The sequence below is a fragment of the Arvicanthis niloticus genome, chromosome 21 (genome assembly GCF_011762505.2).
Source record: "Arvicanthis niloticus isolate mArvNil1 chromosome 21, mArvNil1.pat.X, whole genome shotgun sequence".
Taxonomy (NCBI): Eukaryota; Metazoa; Chordata; class Mammalia; order Rodentia; family Muridae; genus Arvicanthis; species Arvicanthis niloticus.
Window position 1 is genome coordinate 26,547,943 of NC_047678.1, and position 21,232 is coordinate 26,569,174.

The 21,232-nt window shown below is 52.5% G+C and overlaps 1 protein-coding gene across 2 annotated transcripts in view; it reads left to right on the forward strand.

Moving 5' to 3' along the window:
* Poc1a (POC1 centriolar protein A) overlaps positions 1 to 5,393 on the forward strand; it is a 72,732-nt gene extending 67,339 nt beyond the window's left edge. For both annotated transcript variants that reach the window (XM_034525011.2, XM_034525010.2), the window contains one exon: positions 3,294 to 5,393. In XM_034525011.2, the coding sequence (XP_034380902.1) occupies positions 3,294 to 3,392 (99 nt within the window). In that variant the 3' untranslated portion in view covers positions 3,393 to 5,393. The remainder of the gene's footprint in view (positions 1 to 3,293) is intronic.
* The last annotated feature ends 15,839 nt before the right edge of the window (positions 5,394 to 21,232 follow it).

Consider the following 21,232-nt stretch of genomic DNA (forward strand, 5'->3'; position numbering starts at 1 on the left):
CACACATCCGTCTGAGGGACTGGGCCAGAACTAAATCACTGGAGGGCCTGGAAGGCCAGGCCTTATCTGCCTTTGTATTAAAGGCAGGCAGGCTAAGGAATGTGGACTCCCAATATTGCAGGTGTACTTTTTTTTTGTTTTAAGATTTATCATTTATGTATGTGAGTATTCTGTAGCTGTCTTCAGACACACCAGGAGAGGGCATTGGATCCCATTACAGATGGTTGTGAGCCACACCATGTGGGTGCTGGGAATTGAACTCATGTCCTCTGGAAGAGCAGTCAGTTCTCTTAACCTCTGAGCCATCTTTCCAGCCTCCTGCAGGTGTCCTTTTATTAAGGTCCCATTCACATTCTAAGGGTCAGGTATGGCCTGATGTCTCAGCCCAGACAGATCAGACCCTTTGTGACAGGAGATTCTCATGGGGTTGAAATGAGGTAGGCAGCTAGCCGCCTGTGTGACCAGGCTTCCTGCAAGGGCACTGGGCAGTCAGAGTCCTCTGGACACTGACACAATACATACTTACCAAGCCCTCTGAGTCTCCCACACGGGTAGACATGTGCTCCCTGCAGGTAAAAGTCACACTATGAAAAGGCCACATGAAGTGGCCTAAGGTTAGTCCTTACCAGGGAAGCCCCAGATGTCCACCATGATCCCCTAGGTGTTTGTACTTCCTCCTCTAGGTCCTGCCAAAGTGGCAGCAGCCTATTCTGACTGTTCCAGTGCTGTGGCCTATGCAGACCTCGGCCAGGGGCTTGCTTAGTTGCATCACCAGGCTGGGGAGTGTAATCCTGCTACTCAGATGCCCTGGTGGGGCCTTTGCACTGCTGAGAAAATCCTCTCCTTTGTAGAAGAAAAGAGCATCATGCACTGGGGATATAGCTGAGTAGGTAGAATACATGAATTTAGCATGCACAAAGCCCTAGATCTGATTGATACCCAGCATCTAACTGGGCATTAATCAGACATAGTGGCTCATGTATGCCTGTGATCCCAGCACTAGGAGGAAGAGGCAGGAAAAGTTCAAGGCCATCCTGTGCTCGTAAAGGTCTCCTGTATAAAACAAAGGAAAAAGAAGAAGAAGAAAATGTAGAATTTTTCTGGAAGGATATACAATTCCCATTAAAGTAGGTTACCGTATCCCACAGATGCTGCAGTGGGTGCCAAGAGCATGGTTCCCAGGGCACAGCTCTGTCATGGGGACCATTGTTCCAAGTGGAAATGAGTGCCTGTGTTTTATTGGAATGGGATCACTGAGAGAGGAAACTGTGAGCAAAGGATCCTAGACAGCGTTCTGATGCACAGATATCTAGAAAGCCCTCCTGCCCACTCCCATCCCTAAGGCTCAAAACACGTTAAGAGCAAATGTATCTTGTGTCATGTAGTTATCCCTGGTAGCAACTGCCGCCCACCTCCTTGACAGAATAGGCTCAGGGGCAGAGCAGATAAAGTGTAGTCCAGATGCAAAGATGTCATGATTCTTTAAGCTTGCCTGGCAGGGGGTGAAGCTTGAGAATAGTAGTGGGGGAGATGCAAGTACGAGGGGCACACTATGAAGTGCGCCTTGCCAGACATGGTGTTCTTGTCACTCATGCCTGGAAGGCAGGAAGATTGCCACAAGTTTGAGGTCTGGAGTACATACATCAAGTCTACAAAGCAAGGAGTACCCCTTCAGAACTGTTCACAAAAGTGTCCCCAGTAGGCCCAGCACCCTCCATTATTCGATTTAATCTAATAAGTACACATTTTAGGACCACATTTCTGCTGGGCTAAAGTATGGGCCTCCCACCCCTGGAACCAAGTAGAGGCCCCCAGTACTGCCATTGGCCCAGCATCTCTTGTTTTTTTAGGTCCACAGTCTCTGCATTTGGAAATTGGGTTCCTATTAAAAGTTTAAAAGCAGAAGGAAAAAAAAAAAAGCAGAAAAGGAAATGCCATCAGTCCTGCTCCCCCACTGTGGCCTTGAGTTCCGACTGTCTGTCGGTAAGGGGCTGGAAGGAGACTGATTCTGGCAGTGGAGTTTCACGGCAGCCAATGGAAACTTGCAGGAATGCTGCCTGGGCCAGCCGGGGGCTGTTTCCACTGCCACTTTTACGAGATGCAGACCTGGTCCTCCTTCCTTGGCTGGCCAACTTGGAGATGTGAGAAGTTCTTTGAGCTTAGCTCCGCCTGGGGGCTGAGGAGGGCCCAGTTCATGTTCTACAGGCAGTGATTTTTCAGGTTCTGTCCTATGACCTAGGGTACAGAGTCCTCCCATCCCTGACCAGTTCATGCAGAAGGGGCCAGCCATCAGATGGAGTACCCTCTGTGACAGCTGACATCCACACAGGATCCTGTGAGAATCTATAGCTGCATTGAAGGGGAAACTCTTTCTGAAAATGTCTGTTTTATTAAGTGTATGAAGCCTCCTTTCTGCTGGATCAAGCACAAGCCTTCATGGAGCCTCAAGGAATGAGACAAGACATTGGGAAACATGACCTGGCCTTTCTAGTGACAGTGGGAACCAGGCTTGCTACGCTTACATGCAGTGACCTTATCCTCAGTGGCTGGTGTGGCCTTCATGTATGCAGTAGGCACTCAGCAACCCTCAGTGGTGGAAATGAAATGACTGGCAGAACCTGGGGCAGCTTAGCAAGTATTAGAGTAGGCGAGACTCGGGGGCCATAAAGAGTGCCAGCCCTCTGTGAAGTATACAGCTGCCCAAAGCCGGGGGAGGTACACAGATTTTCACAGCCTTTGTGGGAGCCCTGTCTGCAAGACTGGTCTTGGTCCATGAAGTACACATAGCCTTAGGTATGCTGGGTGTGTGGAAGTGGTTCCATGTGGCATTGTCACTTGCCAGTGATCACCCTCATCCTCACCCCCAGGTGGCACTGTCTCACTCTGTCCTCCTAGGACCCACATAAGTAGAGCCGCCACCACTGCTCCCCCTTCTCCTCTGGGCTCAGGCTGGTAGGGTGGATGACACTCACTTCCCAGCTTTGCCCCCTGCCAGCCTTGGAAAGAGTGCCCTTAGCATAGAGGGAGGGCTGTGTCCTGGGCAGGAGTACCAGACTAGGGCTCAAAATTCCTTATACCATGTCTTGGGGGAAGCTATGAGATCTGCCATCTACCTTCCCTCTTCCTGCCCACAAACTCTAGAGACGGGCAGTGGCAAGGGCAAGGCCAGGCAGAGCCCACTGGTGGGAAGTGAGGCACTTGGCATTTGGGTACCAGGCTGAAGTGGCTTATAGTGATCCCTATGGCAGCAAGGTAGGCCCTCCATCCTAAGCCTGATCCCTTTTATTTTGCAGACAGTGTCCATTCTGGAACAGCGGCTGACACTGACAGAAGACAGGCTGAAGCAATGCCTGGAGAACCAGCAGCTAATCATGCAGAGACCACCACCATGATGGGGGAGGAAGGATCAGGAGTTCAGTTGACTGGGGGGACAGCAAGCCAGGGACTTGTAAATAAATAAAGGGATCCCACCTGAGGGAGCCACATCTCACCCAGTCTGGGATTGGGTGCCCTCATCCCCACCCCTCCCCTCCCCATCCCCACAAGTGCTGTTTGTACCTGGAGCCTCTCTCTGACAATGGGAAGCTCCCAGTGGGCAGAGCCACACAGAAAGGAGACTGGAGACCCAGAAGGCAGGACCACACTAATTTAACAAAAAGGAACCATTTCAACCATGTGTTTCCTCAGAATCCTAAGATGGTGGTGTGTTGGCTCGCGCTCTCTCTCTCTCTCTCATTCTCTTTCTCTCTCTTTCTCTCTCTTTCTCTCTCTCTCTCTCTCTCTCTCTCTCTCTCTCTCTCTCTCTCTCTCTCTCTCTCTCTCTCTCGTCTTGCCAGGTCTTCATCCACCTCACCTTCAGTCTCCTGACTGGTTTCTCAGTTGACAGCTCATTGCTTAGATGAGCCAAAACTGTCTTTCCATTTGGCCCCTTCCCTGCCCAAAGCCCCCAGGGGGCCCACCTGGGTCACGTTTGTTCAGGAACAAGCTAGGTGGAATAGGTAGGTCCTTTGCAATGGCCTTAATTTCTGTCACCACATATATTCACCAGGACCCATGGCTTCTTCCTCTCCATATGCATGAGAGTAAAGGAATCTGAAAATTAAAACTACTTTAACTGATCTTTTGCAGGAATGGCTTGTTCTGGGTAAGACCTTTTCAGTCCTCCCATCCCAAGGTCCCTAAGGGAGAATCACAGCATCAGTGGGAAGTGGGGTTCTCGGAGATCAAAGACACTCTTCTGTAGCTGTTTGGGGTACTAGGGTGCTGTACTACCCACACCCTCTTCCAGTACTACTGGCTTCCATAGGGAGGTGGAAGCCCCAGGCATCCTGTTTCCATTCATTCACAAGGGCTTCCAGGGGCCTCTTCCTCCACATCTGGACTGGGAAAGCCATAGTGAGCGCTTTCCATGTCTGAGTTGCTTGTGCCCTCAGCCTTGCGCATCTTGGGACTTAGCCATCAGGGAGGTCCTTATCCCCTAGCTTACTGCCCTACACTGAGGTGGGTCTCAAGTGCTGGAACTTCTCGCAAACTGTCAGTATCAGCGGTTAATGTAGTCCCAGCCCTTTCAGCTTCCTGGAGAGGCAGAGCCTGGATGTCTTAAGAGTTCAGGCCAGCAAGAGGACTAATCTGTATTGATTTCTGATAAACCCTAAGTGTGGGAGTTTGCTTCCTCCAGCTTCCAATAGATGAGGAAAGCTGAATTCCAGGGTCAGACCTTGGTCCTGCCCATCCCCAGCTATACCCCTTAATACTGTAGTCTAACCTCTCTGACGCTCTGATTATCTGAGTTTTGAAGTAATGACCCTATTCTTCCAGGTACTGCACCCTGCCCGGTGCAGAGTGCTGACTCAAGGGAACCTGTTGCTCTGTCCAGTCCCACTAGATGGCAGAGCCTATTGTCAGGGACAGCAGGTAGGGAAGAGCTAGGGCTCTCTGGATGCCCTGAGAAGCTCCTGGCAGGAAAGCCACTCAGCTGCCTCTGGGGATAGTAAGCACCCCATCCCATGAGCCTTAGCTGGCAGCCAACTCAAAGGGGACAGCTTTTGTGGCCAGCCTCATCATCTCCCACCTCCCATGTTGGCTCTGCCACCCAGCATGGGCTCTTTTGGTGGGGGCAGGGCAAGTGTAGATTAGGCCCACATGGGAGCACACGCCTTTAATTCCAGCACTCGGTAGGCAGAGGCAGGTCGATCTCTGAGTTTGAGCCTGCTCTCACAGTAAGACCCTGTCTCACTCAAAACGTAGATGGGGTGGGAACAGAGCATCAGCACCCATCCCTCCTCCTCTGCTTCCCTGCTGTGGGTTCTTGGTAACCAGCTACTTCAAGCTCAGGCTGCCATGGCTTCCCTACCGTGATGAACTGTGAACCAAATAAACCTTTCCTTCCTGAAGCTGCTTTCCCAAGTCTTTTGTCACACACCTCTCTCAGGAGAGCAGGCTTCCCCAGCCTATGCGTGGCTCTTGGGCAGATTTATGGGAGGCTAAGGCACATTTAAGACCAAGATCTCCCAACAGGACTTTGTTTTTTCTTTCTCTGAGATCCAACTCAGAACCTGCCTGGTTGGGGCGGGGTTCTACAGTGCTCTTACCACAGGGCACTGACCAGCTACACTGCCATCTCCTACACTCCGAAAGTTTAACCAGAAGCCCTGTACAGGCTGGTTTTCTGTGTCAACTTGACACAAGCTGGGGTTATCACAGAGAAAGGAGCCTCCCTTGAGGAAATGCCTCCACGAGATCCAGCTGTAAGGCATTTTCTCAATTAGTGATCAGGGGTGGGAGGGCTCATTGCTGGTGGTGCCATCTCTGTGCTGGTAGTTTTGGATTCTATAAGAAAGCAAGCTGAGCGCAGCAGGGGAAGCAAGCCAGTAAGTAACATCCCTCTGTGGCCTCTACATCAGCTCCTGCTTCCTGACCTGCTTGAGTTCCAGTCCTGACTTCCTTTGGTGATGAACAGCAATGTGGAAGTATAAGCTGAATAAACCCTTTCCTCCCCAACTTGCTTCTTGGTCATCATGTTTTGTGCAGGAATAGAAACCCTGACTAAGACAGGCTCCAAATCTTGGATTTGAGTAACTGAGCTCCCAGAAAGGCAAACTGTAGCTCCCATGGCCAATGTGCCCTATCCTTCTCCCTCCCTCTCTCTAAGAAGTAGCTAAGTTGCCATAGCCAGCTTCTCCATGTTCCAGGCCTTGGACCTCTACTTGTCAGAGACACAATGGTGGCAGGTGAGGTGGGCTTTGATGAGCACCATGCCAGGAAGAAATTGCCAAGCCTGATCACAGCCCGTGGTTTCCTAGTTTGCTTCTGGCTTACACATCCAGATCGCAGTCCATCCCTGAGGGAAAGTCAGGGCAGGAACCTGGAGGCAGAAACTGGCTTGCTCTCCATGGCTCAATCAGCACTTTTATACAATCCTAGACCACTAACTGAGGGCTGGCACCAGAGGGGGACTGAGCCTTCCCACACCCATCATTAATCATGAAAATGCCCCCCCAGACTTGCCTACAGGTAAGCCAATATGATGGAGGCATTTTCTCAATTGACGTTCCCAAATGACCCTAAATTGACCCAAACTAGCCAGCACACATGGCAAGCCCACCTGCCCCTCATCTTTGAGTACTACCCCCCAGGGGCATCTAACAGGTGGGTTCCAAGGACCCCAAAAGGCCTGTGACTATTTCACTGTCTCCATTGGAAGTCTCTCCCGGCTTCCTGCCTTCTGTCCTGGGATCTCTGTCATCTGACAGCTTTGCCACGGCTCAGGATTTCTTCCTTGTAGTGGGCATCTGGGGCAGGGACAGAAATTTTCTTCCTCATCCACTGCACCGATCCTGGCTCTGTGGTCTTGAAAAGTCCTCTCGTATTTCCTGGCCTCTGTGAGTGAATGTGGACAACATGTGACTGTCTTTTACCTTATAGCCAGGTCTCTTCCCTGGCATTTGGCCCTTCATGTCAGTGGGGACAGGGAACTTGGTTCCAGGGTCCCTCTGGTTCTAATTCTAGATGGCCTTCATTTCCTAATCCAAGAGCTCCTGCCACCGGCATCTTCAGGAGCAAGAAGGAAGTGTGAGGAGGTTAAAAACTCCAAGCTGCCACCTCCTGCCACAGGGAGGGCTAGCACAGGCTTCGGGTGGATGTTTGTGATTACCCAGAATCCCGGAAACCCAGCCCGCTGAGCAAGCGAGCACAGGGTGAGTCATCCTCCCCTCATCCCAACTCCCCTCGTTAACCTCATCTTCCTAATGACTTGCTCAACATAGGCCCCTGACAGCTCCAGCCTAAACTGGTGTGTGACCATTGGAGGGGGACCAGAAGTATGGGGGTAGTTTCTCACCAAGCAGCCCCACTCCTCTACCTGCCCCACCCCACCCTGGGCTGCTGGAGAGTGACACCATGTTTGCTAAGGGAGCACTGACAGGCTGGTGGCAGGATCATTGCCCTCAGAGCATAATTCCACTTCCTGTGAACATCGCTGGAAGGGCTTGGGACCTGGTTCCTTTGCCTGAAAGACTAGCCCACCCCAGCTACGGCACTGTGGGTTCACTTCCACCACACTAAGGAAGTGTCCCTCTAAGAGCTTCACTTTGTCTTTTGGCCCAGGATGGGGCGCTCATGACTGTGCCAGGATGGGCCTTAAACCATCCCTGGGTTCTTGCTGCCCAGCTGCGGGGGGGGGGGGGGGGGGGGGGAAGGGTGGTAAGGGGGGGAGCCAGCTTCTCTGCATATGGAAGCACTCTCCAGAGAACCTATTTATAGAGCAAGGGGAGGTGTTCCCACTTAGGTGAGGCCACCAACCGGGTGGCCTGGAGTCAGTTGTAGAAGAACCCCCAGCCCCTACCAGTACCCCACCCCTCCCATTCCTATTTCCTGGAGAAGTGAAGGGAAGAAGCCTGTTTTCCTATTGCTTCCTGTTTAGCCTCTGCTTCTCTCTTTCAGACACAGAGTGTGTTCCTGGAAGGGGTGCTTTAGTCTGTTCGGTGGGTACCCTGTGGCAGAGGTTGGGCCTTCGGGTCAGTGTCACGAAGGCAACACACACCTCAATGCCTCATCCATCTCCACCAGCACTTGGTGAGTTAGACTTCCCTAAGCACCCAGGCCTGTGCATTCCCTTGATCTCGAGGGCTAGCCCTAGTGGATGGTAGGTATGTTCACGCTCACGGCTTGCCCATGGTGACCTCTCGCCAGCCTTCTCAGGATCCAGCATCTTGCCCCATGACTGCTGCTGCAGAGTTTGTCTCTCAGAAGCCTCTGAACCCTGGAGCTGAAAGTAGCGGGTTAGCACTCCTGCCTCTCCAGGTAGCAGCTCACATGCGCCCACACCTATGCCTGCTCTCTGGAAACAAGGTACATTCTGTCCCAGTAAACGTGGCTGCTATGGACTCTGGCAGGAGCTGGGAGTCTGACCTCTGTTCTGAGGCTGTCCCTGGAGTGTGGGTTGTGAGCATCTCCCCCAAATAGTTGGGATGCACCTAGAGCAAAGCCAGTCATGAGCTCCCACAAGGATGGTCAAGCCCTGTGAAAGGTGACTAGTCTCCTGTTGAGAACCAATGCCTGATCTGAAAGAGACAGAAGTCCCATAGACCCCCTCTGATGGGAGTGGAAGTCTCAGGCAGGAATGCCAGGTGAGGACGACCAACATCCCCAAGAGCATGAACCTGTTCCCCTCCTGCAGATCAACAGAAAGCCCAGCATCAACCCAAAGCCTTTCCAACCTTTCTCCCATGCCTGCCCCTGGCAGCACAGCACTCAAGCTGCCAAAGGGTCAAGCAAAAGAGAGTAAATAATAGAAAGCTCATAAGACGCTCACCCCACTCCTGCTCAGCCTCCAAAGGCAGGCCAAGGGGGCCCTCATTTTCACACACACCCCCATGGTGTATTCTTCACTACTCAGCCCCAGGGTTCCTGCAGCCAGGAATGCAGGACCTCACCTCTGAGCCTCGGCCTTCACAGAGTGACAGCAGCAGTAGCCTTGTTGGCTGCTGAGCCAATTCACAGACGATTCTGAGAGCGGCAGTTTTTCTGCAGTGAAATAAGACCCACGGCCCAGGGAGTAGATAGGAACCCAAGAGGCAGGCCTGTATTATCGGTGCCCCCTCCATGCTAGCCAGCCTGGGCTCAACTGGAGCTCGGCCAGTGTTCCTAGGAGGGGTTCCATTGTGCTCCATGATGCCTCGAAGGTCACTGCCCAAATGTCACACCTCTTTTACTGGACTCCACCACCCACCACAGACCAGCATGGCCTCTTCCCAGTGGGACTTCCAACTGGCCAGTCCAGGTGCCTCCATACAACCCCATGTGGCAGGCCTTTCCCTGTACTAGTGAGTGCCAAGGTGAGGTTCAGACTGGTGATTAGCTCCTCAAGCCACCAGGCCTGGTGCAAGGACAGGACTTGAAGAGGATAGCTCTGTCACCAATCACTGGAAGCGAGGCTTCTATCTTCATCCTCCCCTGCCCGTTAGGTTCTATACCTGTAAACCTCTGTGGTCCAGAACCTAGACAAGCAGACCCAGGATTTTGGCTTTTTCTGTTTGAGAGAAGAGCAGCCTTCTAGGGGCCTCTTGCACCACCCCCATCGGACCACTGGCCTGGGGCCTCCTGCAGGGGCCTGGGAGCCTGCCTGCCAATTTGGGGTGCAGTAGAGCTTCTGGGGACTGAGCCTGCCTTGGCTTCCTCCACAGCCACATGTTTCCAATTCCTTTCCCGGCCCCTCTCCTCCTCCCCAGCCCCTTCCCATTTCCTCTCAGCCATCCACTCCATGTGGAACTTATTAAGAGACCCTCAGGGCTCATGTAACCCAACTCTGGCCTGGGCTTGGGGAGAGTGCTCTATCCACAGGCCTCATTCGGAGATTCAACCTCTCCATGTTCACCCCACAACGTCTCTGTCTGGCCCTGAGTAGCTCTAAGCCAAGACCACAAAGAACTGGTTATGACCAAGAGTCAGCCCGTGCTGAGGAAGGAAGGAAGTAGAGCCAGGCCATCTCGGCTCTTCCTGTCCTCTCCCTTTAAATAACCCAGCCTCCTCAGTAAGAACCTCACCTCTTCAGCAGCGTTAAGAGTTAAGAGGCCTGATCCTAATGGGCAACTGGACCAACTGGACTGGTGTAAAGGCAAAGCTCCATGTCCCTGGGGGCAGATTTTGAGGCTTCTGAGCCACTGGCTTGACGACCTTCAGCTTCCTGTGTAAAAAATGGGAAAGTCCAGGGGATTAATCAGTGCTCGTAGAATAGCCACCAAGCGAACATAAGGCCACATTCGCCTGAAAGCTCATTTCATGGATATTATGCATAGACAGACAGACAGACAGACAGATATCTGATCTGATCACTCTGATCACCAGACTTTGGGAACTACCAGGATGAGTGTGTATAGCTGACACCCTTCCTTCAGGACTTGTCAGAGCCTTCAGTGCATACCTACACAGTGGAATTGTTTCCCGATGTGTGACCACATGACCTTTTGTATAGAGGTGTACATAGCAAGCCCTAGAGTTGTGTGGAATCCATTCTGGAAAATACTACAAGTGAGACAGTCAGAGGCCCCTAATAAGAAAGACTCCTGTGGATCCAAACCAGCTATTTTCTTCTGGCTCTTAGGAAAGGTAGACACTCAATGGGTGGTGATGGTGGCAGCTAAGAAGTGGCAGGAGCCTACGGGGCAAGGGACATCTATGGTCAAGGCAGGAGGCTGAAGGAGACTTCAGTCAGGCCAGGGCCCTGGTGACTCTCCGCCTAAGAAAATCTTCCTTCCTCGTGGGAGAACAGGCAAGTGGGTGGAACAGCACTGGGTGCTGAGGCCCGGGCCAGCAGGCAGAGCCTTTCCCATGCAATGAGACCTGCACAGGCAGGCCCAGGGTGTTGGGAGTGTCTGCACTGCCACCCCACGGCAATATCAGCCTGGGGATGGGGCAGCTACTGGTTCAAGGTTCAAAAGAGTTCCTTTGTTTCTGCTTCCCACCCAGTTGGGGCCAGCCTCTGCCCAGAGTCCACTCTACCTACATGCTGGGCATGTAGGTACATGAGGGGCACAGGTGCCCCTCACCCTTCCTGGATCTCTGCTCCAGAAGGCCTCCCCACCAGGGTCCTCCACTAGTCTGCCTTGACTGAACAGAAGACATACCAGAGGCATACACGGGGGGGGGGGGGGGTGCTAGGGCTTTCACACACATGTCCACAGATCCTGAGATCCTGTCTTGTGGAGGGCTTGCATGGCATCTTAAACCCACTTCACAGAGAAAGAAACAGGTTGGGGAGAGGCAATGATGGCTTGAGTGAACCAATTACCTTAGCTTGGGCTTCACGGCTTCCACCTCACTCCGTCTCCCCCTGCTCTGTCTTGAAAGTCACAGCACAGCCTGGCAGGTGTCTGTACTTGATCTTATTCAACACAGTCTGACCAGGCCAAGACTACTGCTACATACAGAGAAGGGGACAGAGTCTGTGCTCAGCCAGCCCCCTTGGCCACAGAAGGCTTCTCCAGTATAAGAACCTGTCAGGCTTCCCTCTTCCTTAGAGGAGTTAGCTAGGCAGATGGAGAGAGGGAGGGCCACAGGCTGGAGCTCCACTTGGAGCCATCCAATTGACAGCACAGCTTTGTCTTTTCAGTCCTCCAGGTCTTTGTGCTGCTCTCGGAGCTGCCTAGGAGTCCCACATCTGGGCAGAGCCTGGGCCCTGAGGAGTTCCTGCACTGGGGGCAGTGTTCCTGGACCAGCTGTTGTTTTATAATCTCTGCTGAATGCCTATAGTCAAGCAACTCCTTAGGGCCCTTTCCCCTGCCCTAGGGCCCAGGTAGACTGTCAGACTGCCTGGGGATGGGGGTCAGAGCTGGGCTTCTGTTGTTTTGTTTTTGCTCTCCTGCTCCTGCTCTTCCTCCTCTTCCTCTTCACTTTTTACTTTTTGAAGGAGACAGGATCTCACTTTGTAGCTCTGGCTGTCCTAGAACCCACCATATAGACCAAGCTGGCTTTGAACTCACAGAGATTAGAGATCACCTGCTCCTATCTCCTGAGAGCTGGGATTAAAGGTATGTGCTACTATGCCTGGCTCATGCTGTCTTCTGAGACTTTATGACAGACACTTCATGAGCTAATCAGAGCTAGATGCCAGGAGAAAGGAGGCAGCTTCTAGCAAAGCTCGCCTCTTGCCCATCCTATCCTCACATCAGAGAGCAATCAGAGCTCTGAATCTCTGCCCTGCCAATAATCTTTTGCATGTTTCATGAGGTGGAGGGGGCCTGCCTTGGGAGGGACACCTGCTGATGTACCAGGTATAGGGCTGGGTGCAGCCAGGCCAGATAGCATATCCTCCCACCCCCAACCTATTTCCTGGTGTTACCAACCTGGGGTCAGGCCACCTAGCTCCAGGACAGCCCAGCTTGTGTGAGATATACTAGGTGTGACACCTAGGACAGGGACCTCAAGCCAGCACCCATGTCTAGGCCAGGCCAGGTGGTTCCCAGGCCATTTCCCTAGCATCATCATGGCCACCATCATTGCCACCATAATGCCTCATAGGAGGGATTCCTGAAAAACAGGGCTGCGTAGGCTGGTAGGGAGGGGAACAGACAGGCCCAGGCGACAGGCAGATGCTAATGAGGTAATTAGGCCTAGCAGCTACAGAGAGACCTGCCCACCCAAGACAAGCCCAGCCCAGGCCCCTGGCATATCCGCCAGCCCAGGCCAGGTGCCCTGGGAATTCCTGGCCTGCTCCACCCTAGCCACCTCAGAGGTGGGACTAGCTTCCTAGTCAAGAACCTTTTCACTCCAGCATCCCTAGTTCAAAAACCACGGTGAGTTTAGAAAGCTAGAGCCAGGGGACCTCTAAGTCCATCGCTACTTTTTACGAACAAGTTTAAGGGTTTAGCGGGGGCCCCAACCCATCAGTACTCCCTGGCTGAGGTAACCATAAAAGGACCTGAAGCTTGATGCCAGAGACCAAGGATAACATGGTGATGAGTGGCTGCCAGCAGCCAAACACCCTGCTCCCCAAAGACGTTCAGGGTGGGCTCATGGGAATGCTGCCTCTAGGGAAGGACAGAGTGCTTGGGATTTTGGAAAGGGGGATACTTTAAGACAGTGACCCCTTTCTTTCCCTCTCTGCCCAGCCTACCTCTGAGGCCCAAGAAAAATTTCAGCAGCCTACCTGATTCCCCTGGCTCTCTAAGGATGACTTCAGTGTCAGAAGATGGGGCATCTGGCTGAGTCAAAAATCCTCCACACCCCTCTTTCAGATTTAAGGGGTGCTGGCTGGTATGGGCCTGGAAACCAGGCTCAGGAGCCTAAGGAGTTGACATCCACAAAGAGGCTAGAGTTCTGGTCCAGCTTGTGGAAAAAAGGGTATGCCATCCTGTTCCTGGCAGGGGAGGGAAGAGCTCTGACAGGGGGCAGAGCAGAGGCTAATGGCAGGGAGCCTTTAGGCTCCAGAGAATCCTACTGAGCAGTGCCAGGCAGGTCAGAAGGGACATAGTGAAGGCCACATGGGGAATGGAAGCTAGAAGCTCTAGAGTTATACCATGTCGCAGGGGAGGCCCCAAAACATTTTAAATCATAGGAGCACATGCTATGGCTGACAATGTAGAAGCTTGCTGGGGTGGGTTCTAATCCCAACACAGCCACTTTGCGGGTATCTATTCGCGTCTAGAAGGGGACAGGGGAGTCTGGGGAAAAAAAGAAGGTAGTCAAAGGAAAAACCTGAAAGATAAGTTCTTAGCAGAGGGAATGATATGAATCCCGGCACACCCATACATTCAAGCAAGAACTGGCAGAGGTGTCTGAGAACTGGGTAGACCTTGTCAGAGTCTAGCCAAAGGGAATGTGGTAGGCAGCTGAGACCCTGGGGTAAAGTACAGAGAGTCAGAGCTAGACTGACCGCAGTGGCAGTGGGGACTTGGGGTAGACTATGCAGGGGCTGCTGAGGCTAGCTTGGACCTAGGTCAGGGCCAGCTCACTATCATTCTTAGACGGGCTGGGGGCAGCGTATAGCAGAGCCATAGGGCTGGAGATAGGAAGTTTGGAGAGAGACTGGAGGGACCCATGGGAGAGGTCAGAAGCCTGGGCTATGGAGTAATAGAGTCCAGGGGTCTCCAGGTCACAGGTACATTACTCACATTTGCTGTAGAAGTAGAAAACTGTCCTGCAGCCCTTCCCTCTGTGGGGCTGCCTCCCACTCCCAGTCTTCCCCACTGTACTGGTCCTCTGACCTGGGATGTTGCGGGCAGAGCAGAGGAGCCCGGAGCCAGATGAGGACACCTGGCAAAGAAAGAGGAGTTCTGGATCTTAGTCCGGACCCAGGCCTTGGCCACAGCTTGACTTGTGACCATGGGTCTCAGTTTCTTCATCTGTCAGCAGAGCTGGCAGCATGCCCAGAGCTGACACAAAGCCTACATGCAAGGCCAAGAGGGAATATGTTAGACACAGTCAGATGTGCACCTGGCCAGTAAGCCCAAGGGGACTGGTGTGTGGGAACTCATACTGGGAGCCCCAGGCAGTCTTCCACCCTCTCCCCAGCCTGCCCTTCCCTCTTGCTCATGTTTATATGTTTCCTTCCCGTCACCTGGGCCACCCTGACTCACCCCAGGCCCTGTGGGTATATGAGTAACTGGCTGGGACCAGAGCCAAGCCAGTGGGCAAGACACTTCCCTTCTTGTGCCTCAGTTTTCCCATCTGTAGAACGGTCAGAGCCCTGCTCCACACCTCGTTGAGGAAATGTGGGGCCATCACAGGGTTGAGAAGGTGAAAGCAAGAGATGCCACGGAAAGAGGGCAGCGCAGGCCTCACTGACCCGGGGCTGACCAGCCCGACAGTCCCTCTCTTCTCAAGGAGACCAAGAACTTGGGATGGCAGGTGGGCCTGGCCTGACAGTGGCTGGCAGGACTGTAGGGATGAAAGGGCCCAGATCCAAAGGGACCAACTGTCTTTGAGTGGGTAAAGGATGGGAACTGATGGACCCTATAAGGGGCAGTTTGGAGCTTTGAACAGATCCTACTATGTCCAGGCAGAAAAACTTCCTGAACAGGGGGCCCCCCAGGAACTAGAGATGTGATGGGCATTGTGGAATAGACATGTAATTCCAGCAGAGGGGATGGGACTGAAGTGAGGTTTGAGAGTTCAAGGCCAGCCGTAGGTACAAAGTGATACCCTTTCTCAACAACAACAAACAATCTAGGGATACAGCCCAATGGCAAAGTGCTCGTCTATTGTGCGAGAGCTGGGAAGTTATCTCGGCAGCATCTGGGAAGAAGATAGGATGAGTTCGGAGGGTGGGGACAGAAGCCCTGAGTCTGGAATGAGGAGCGGGAGGGTCAGGATGACATAGGTGAGTCGGTGGGGAGAGGCCAGAGCTGGTATGGCTGTAAATTAAGAGTCCACCACAAAGAAGGCTTGTTTTTGTAGTACCAGGGCCTGAATACAGAGTTAGAGAACAACTGTGAGAATCGGTTCTCCACTTCTGTCATGTGAGTCCCAGGGGTTTGACTCATCCATACTCTCAAACTCAGCATCAAGTGCCTGTATCCCATGAACCACTTCACCAGCCCCTACTTTTTATTTCTGAGCCAAGTTCTCACTAAGTTGGCCAAACTGTCCTTCAGTTCACTCTATAGTCTAGTCAGGTCTTGTGAGCCCCCCACCTCAGCCTCCTGGATAGCTGGAGACTACAGACTTGTGTCACCGGGACTGGCTGCAAAAAGGTGGTATGTCCTTTTTTCCTATCACAATTATTTGGCCTGGTAATGTTTGCTGTAAAGAAGGTGAAGCCAGCCAGGCAATGGTGGCGCATGCCTTTAATCCCAGCACTCAGGAGGCAGAGGCAGGCAGATTTCTGAGTTCGAGTCCAGCCTGGTCTACAGAGTAAGTTCCAAAGTTCCAGGATAGACAGGGCTACACAGAGAAACCTTGTCTCAAAAACAAACAAACAAACAAACAAACAAACCAAAAACGTGAAGTCAGGGTCTGGCTTAGCAAGAAGTGCTACAATTGACTAGTAATGTCTGCCTGGAATAAAACATGGATGACTGCCCCATGTAGGCTCCTGCCTACTATTTTCCATTCTCAGACTGGCCTCTGGAGATGGAGCCTGTGGCTGAGAAAGGCATACTCTGAGTGATCATGGGGACTCCATGTAAAGAGGTTCTGCCCTGTTCTGCTGGGTAAGGAGGACTTACATTCATCTGATCTTACCTGAATGCCCATTCCTCTGTCTTGTATCTTTCCTAGCACAGAGAAGGCTCTCCCAAAGTGTTTGAGAAGGAGCAGGTGAAAGGCTAGCCTAAGACCTGGCTTTCTTCTCTCTCCTCTTTGCTTTTTCAAGGCAGCCTTGGGGATCAGATTCCCACAGATTTCCCAGGGCCATCACGTCCTGTGCTCTGACCCGGACATGGTCCTAGCTCTTGCTCTAGTTATTTGTTCCCCAAGGCTCTGCATTCTCACCTGCTTTGCCCACACATCTGGGCAGATGTGGCTCCTAGCTGTCCCCTAGGACTATCATTTGAGACCAGGAGGAAGGCAGGGGGCAAGCCAAGGGTAGAGTCTTCTCTAAGAACTTCAAACCACTGAGACCCTAGAACTGGCCAGTAGGAGACAATGAGTCTGGTGAGTCGTGGGTAGGAGTGTAGTTCCCACTGAGTTGGTGGGACAACCCCTCTGGCTGGCCTGGCTGCCCTACCTAACAGGAGCAGCAAATGCCAGAGAGGGGGACTGCGTATGTGTATGCATATAACAACATATGTACACGTTGTTTATCTTTTCTATATGCACTTAGGTGCCTGTGGTATATGTCTATGATGCATATCTATGAGATGTGTGTCTCATAGGTAGATCCATGTCTTGGGGGCTGTGTTGTGTGTTCTTGAATGTCTATGTGTGTATAGAAGCAAACATATGAGGGTGCGGCAGGAGTTCTGTTCAGGACTAGTCTCTCACAGATCACTCCTGGCCTACTTACCTGGATATCGTCTCCCCAGGTGAGTAACCCAAGGACTGAGCAAACTGACAAGGCTCAAGGGCAAGCAAAGTGAGCGAGTTTCCGGTGGTGGCACGGGGAGCTTCACTGGGCACAGGGTGGCTGAGCCAACAGCAGCAGGAATCATTGACTGCACTGTTCTCACTGCCCTAGCCCCGCTCATTTCTCATAGGTGACGGGAGACAGCACGGCTCAGAAGCCAATCCACTTGGTTGGAATCACAGGATACACCTATAGGCCCAGTAATCAGGAGGCTGAAACAGGAATTGTTATTTGAAGCCAGTCTGGGCTCCAACCCAGACTACAAAAGAGAGGTCTTGTCCCAAAAAATAAACACAAGAAACAAAGATGGAGGGGTTGCAGAAAGAAGAAAGAGAACATAAGTAGGAATTCAAGTTCAACCTAAATACATCTAGCTTCTTTGGAGGACAAGAAAACGACCCAAGTGACCCTTCTCTACAGGTCATGCCACTCAAAACATAATGGTCCATCTTGAAGAAATTCTCAAGCACCAGAGGAAGTCTGTTTCAAAGATGCTTAAACTGACATAGCAGTGGGGTCACCAAGCCACACGGGAGGTAGGGGAGCAGAGGGGAAGAGGCAGGTACACACCAATTCACATCTGTTCTTGGAGATCTGCAGCTCCCCCTAGAAACAGCAATAGTCAGGAAATGCCCCGCATCGTGGCCAGGCTTGTCCTCCTCTGTCATTCTGGGTTGAATGTGTACACACAGGGAAGGCAGCTTCAAACGTGCCTCATGGGTTCCAGGTAATTAGGGATGAGGCAAGGACAGAGGAAGTGGGTGACCATAGATGCCACTGGGCATCCAAACTGAAGAAGTCTGTAGGGGTGTTGCCTGGCAGCTGTGATGGAATGCAGACCAGATGGGGTCAAGGGTCCTGGAAGCTCACAGCAGCTAGTCTGGACTGGACCATCAGAGGAAGCTTCTGGTCAGGGATACCTAAATTGAGATCAGAGAGCAGACAAAGGCTAGGGGCAAAAAAAAAAAAGTCCGAGTTTTTGTAGTCTATGGTTGTTGTGTAAGAGTTTCCTCTGGGATTGAAATACTCCATCCTGCAGGGAAGCTCCTTAAACAGAGAGGTAAACAACTCAAAATAGCTTCAGGAAGTCCCTGACACCGACCAGATTCACTAGGCCCCTCCCTGTCAGAGTCAGCAATAAAAGCTGAGAGTCTGTCTAGGAAGACCAGAGCTTAGAGGTAAAGAAGACTTCTGAGACCAGAACAGCTGCCTGGAAGCAGCAGAAACCAGCTGAGCTACCTGGAAGAGGTCTAGAACAACTGAGTCACGTGGAAAGCACACTCTCCGACCTGTTGAGTTGCCTGCAGGCTGTGCAGTGAGCTCCATGTGCCCAGCTTTTGTGAACTGTCACCCTTGCTGGAGTGGGCTTTGGTGACACCGCTGTCTTTGAGTCATTTCTGCTCCTGTAAATAACCCCAATAAAACTCATGGTTCACCAAATTGAACTTTGGTGGTATCCATACTTTAGTCTGTCATAGGCTTCCTATCTGGGGCCAGCAGATGTGTTTGTTGAGATCTCCTCTAGAATTCCTGTCCCAATGGTACAAAGGTCTGGAAGTGTGGAAGAGACTCTGACTGCAAAGAGCTAAAGTAAACCCACCTGCATACCACCTTCTGGGGGCTGCTTATCCCAAGGATGCAGACCTGTGAGGGAAGCCTTTGCTCTTCCTTTCCCTCAGGGATACCTTGGTAAGCTAGGCACTTCTGTGAGATGCAGGAGGGACTAAAAAGAATGGGGTACCAGGTTCCTACCAAAACAAACATCTCCTTCAAGGGCCTTCTCACAGGATCTTTGAGGGAGGTTCACAGGTTCTGGGTGTCCATTCAGAACCAAGGTTTCAGGGTGTTGCTCCAGCCTGGGTGGGTGATGGAGGTCCTGATCCTGACAGCATCTCACAGACTGCTTTTGCTCTGCTTTGTCCCAGCCCTTTGTCTCCACAGTCAACCCCTCCCCATATGGTCTCCCTCATCCAAACTCTGATGCTTTTTCCATTCCCGCTAAGTACACCCCACCCCATCCAGGACCATTTCCAGTTCCCAGCATCCTGCAGGTGTGTGTTCCTTTGAGGGACTCCAGAGGGGAGAAAGGCCAACCACTGAGACATCACAGCTAATGTAAGGAATGGCAGAGCCCCTAGCCTTTCTCTAGGGCATGGGGTGGAAATATGGGTGCACCCAAAAGGTGTCTCTTTCAATGGAGTCACTACTGGACAGAACCCAGCTAATTCCCACCTCCCATTCCAAGAACCTCAGAAGCAAGCATGCCTGCACACAATGGGTCCCAGCCTTGCCTGAGGACAGCAGGATTCTCTTATTAATGTGACTCTGGCCTGCCCCTGGGGTGTCTTCCTAACAGCTTGTTAGTAAATCATGAAATCATCTGAGGAGAGGCCCCAAACTCATCTTTCTCCTAAAGAGAAAGGTCTCTGGGTTTGAGTCCCAGCACCACGTGGTGTTGTAATTACAACCATCTGTAATTCTAGTTTTGTGGGCTCCTACACTCTCTTCTGGCCTCTGTGATACATGGACTTAGAGAAAACAGTTAAGTCTAGTCTTAAAAATTAAAAGAAGCTGAGAGGTGGTGGTGCACACCTTTAATCCTAACACTTGGGAGGCAGAGGTGCCAGGCGATCTCTGAGTTCATGGCTAGCCTGGGCTACCTAGAGAATTCTGTACACAGAGAAACCCTGTCACCACTGCTCACCTGAATTAGCTCTTGGCAAAACTGAAACCAAGAAGGGAGAATGGGACTCAGGATATACCACACATCACCAAGTGGCAGGACAGATTGGGACTTAGCACTGGGACTCTGGAAGCTGTCTACAAGCAGTGTCCAGTGCAATTCTTTACATGTTTACAACCCCTCCTAACCTAACAAGACCCTCCTTAGCTGCCCTACTGTGACCGTCCTCCTGAAAGTAAATGTAGAAGAGAGCTCCCGAAGCTGAGAAAAAAAAGCCCTTTAAGTGGGAGATGGGGACTGAAACTGCAGCCCGACCGGACACCACTGACACCCGGACACCACCGATACCGCAATCTCGGGTTGGGGTCAAGATGACTCAGAGATCACTAGCCCGGGACAGAGTGAGGGACTAAGCTTCAAGTTAGGCCACCGTGCCTGTTAGAGAGAATCCACCAGGGGCTTGGGAGGAACAACTTCCTCCAAGGAAAGACCGCCTTGGTACAGTCAAAACTGCGCGGTAGCTACAACGCACGCTTGCCACGGGAGCCCAGCGGCTTTGTTTGAGACCTACCTGCAGATCCATTTACCTCCTTTAGCCCCACCCACCTGGGAGCCTGAACGCCACGCTGGGCGAGGCCCCGCCCACTTCCATCTGGGTGGACCCGCCGCGGGACCCGCCTCCTTCCCCCGCAGCCTCTTTCGGCAGCGATTGACTCTCTGCCGAGCGCGTGCCCGCCTACCGCGAAAGTTGATTGGTGCATGGAGAGAGGTAGGTGAAGAGAAGCTGATTATGGAGCGCTCCCTCCAACCCACCCTCCCCAGTGGGAAAGTCACGTGGCGCTTCACTCCGCGCTAGTCACCACCGCACTTGTAAAAGCTTTCTTAAAGTGCTCGCGTTCCCTTACCCAGGGATGGTCCTTTCAGAATTCCTCCAGTTCTGCCCTGCGGTGTGTGAGAGCGGTCCTTGAACCATCCCCCAAGTCACCTAGGTGATGATACCCTCAGCAGACCCTCCAACTCAGGTCTGGAACTTACGACCATCGGGGGGGGGGGGGGGATGATGCGGTCATCTGAAACTAAGACTGCCTAACACAGAGCACGACACATAGTAGGAATTCAGTTTCCATTTGTTGAATGAACGCGATCAGAGAATGAATGAGGATAACAGACAAGAGGAGGGAAGATGGGCTCTGGGTGACCGCCCCTCACACTCCAATCATGAAGAAATTCTACTCCTGTAAATGTTAGGTGGGGTCCCAATGCAGCCTTTCTGCAGGGCACAGATCTAGGAGCTCAGCCAGAGGGGATCTGCGAGGCCGCCTTGGCTCGCCCCCTGGGCAGGTGGTAGCCAGGTTCCAGCTAGGCGGGACCGCAGGAGCCGGCCGAGGGCGCTCCCGCGCCGCTTGCGGGGGAGGGGCTGCGGAGGCGCGGTGCCTTTAAGCCCGGGCGCCGGCCTCACGGCCCCGCCTCCCGGAGGACGCCCGGGCGCGCGGCCGCCGGAGCCGCGGTTTAATTGGGGCTGTCAGGCCGCGGCACGCGCGGAGGGC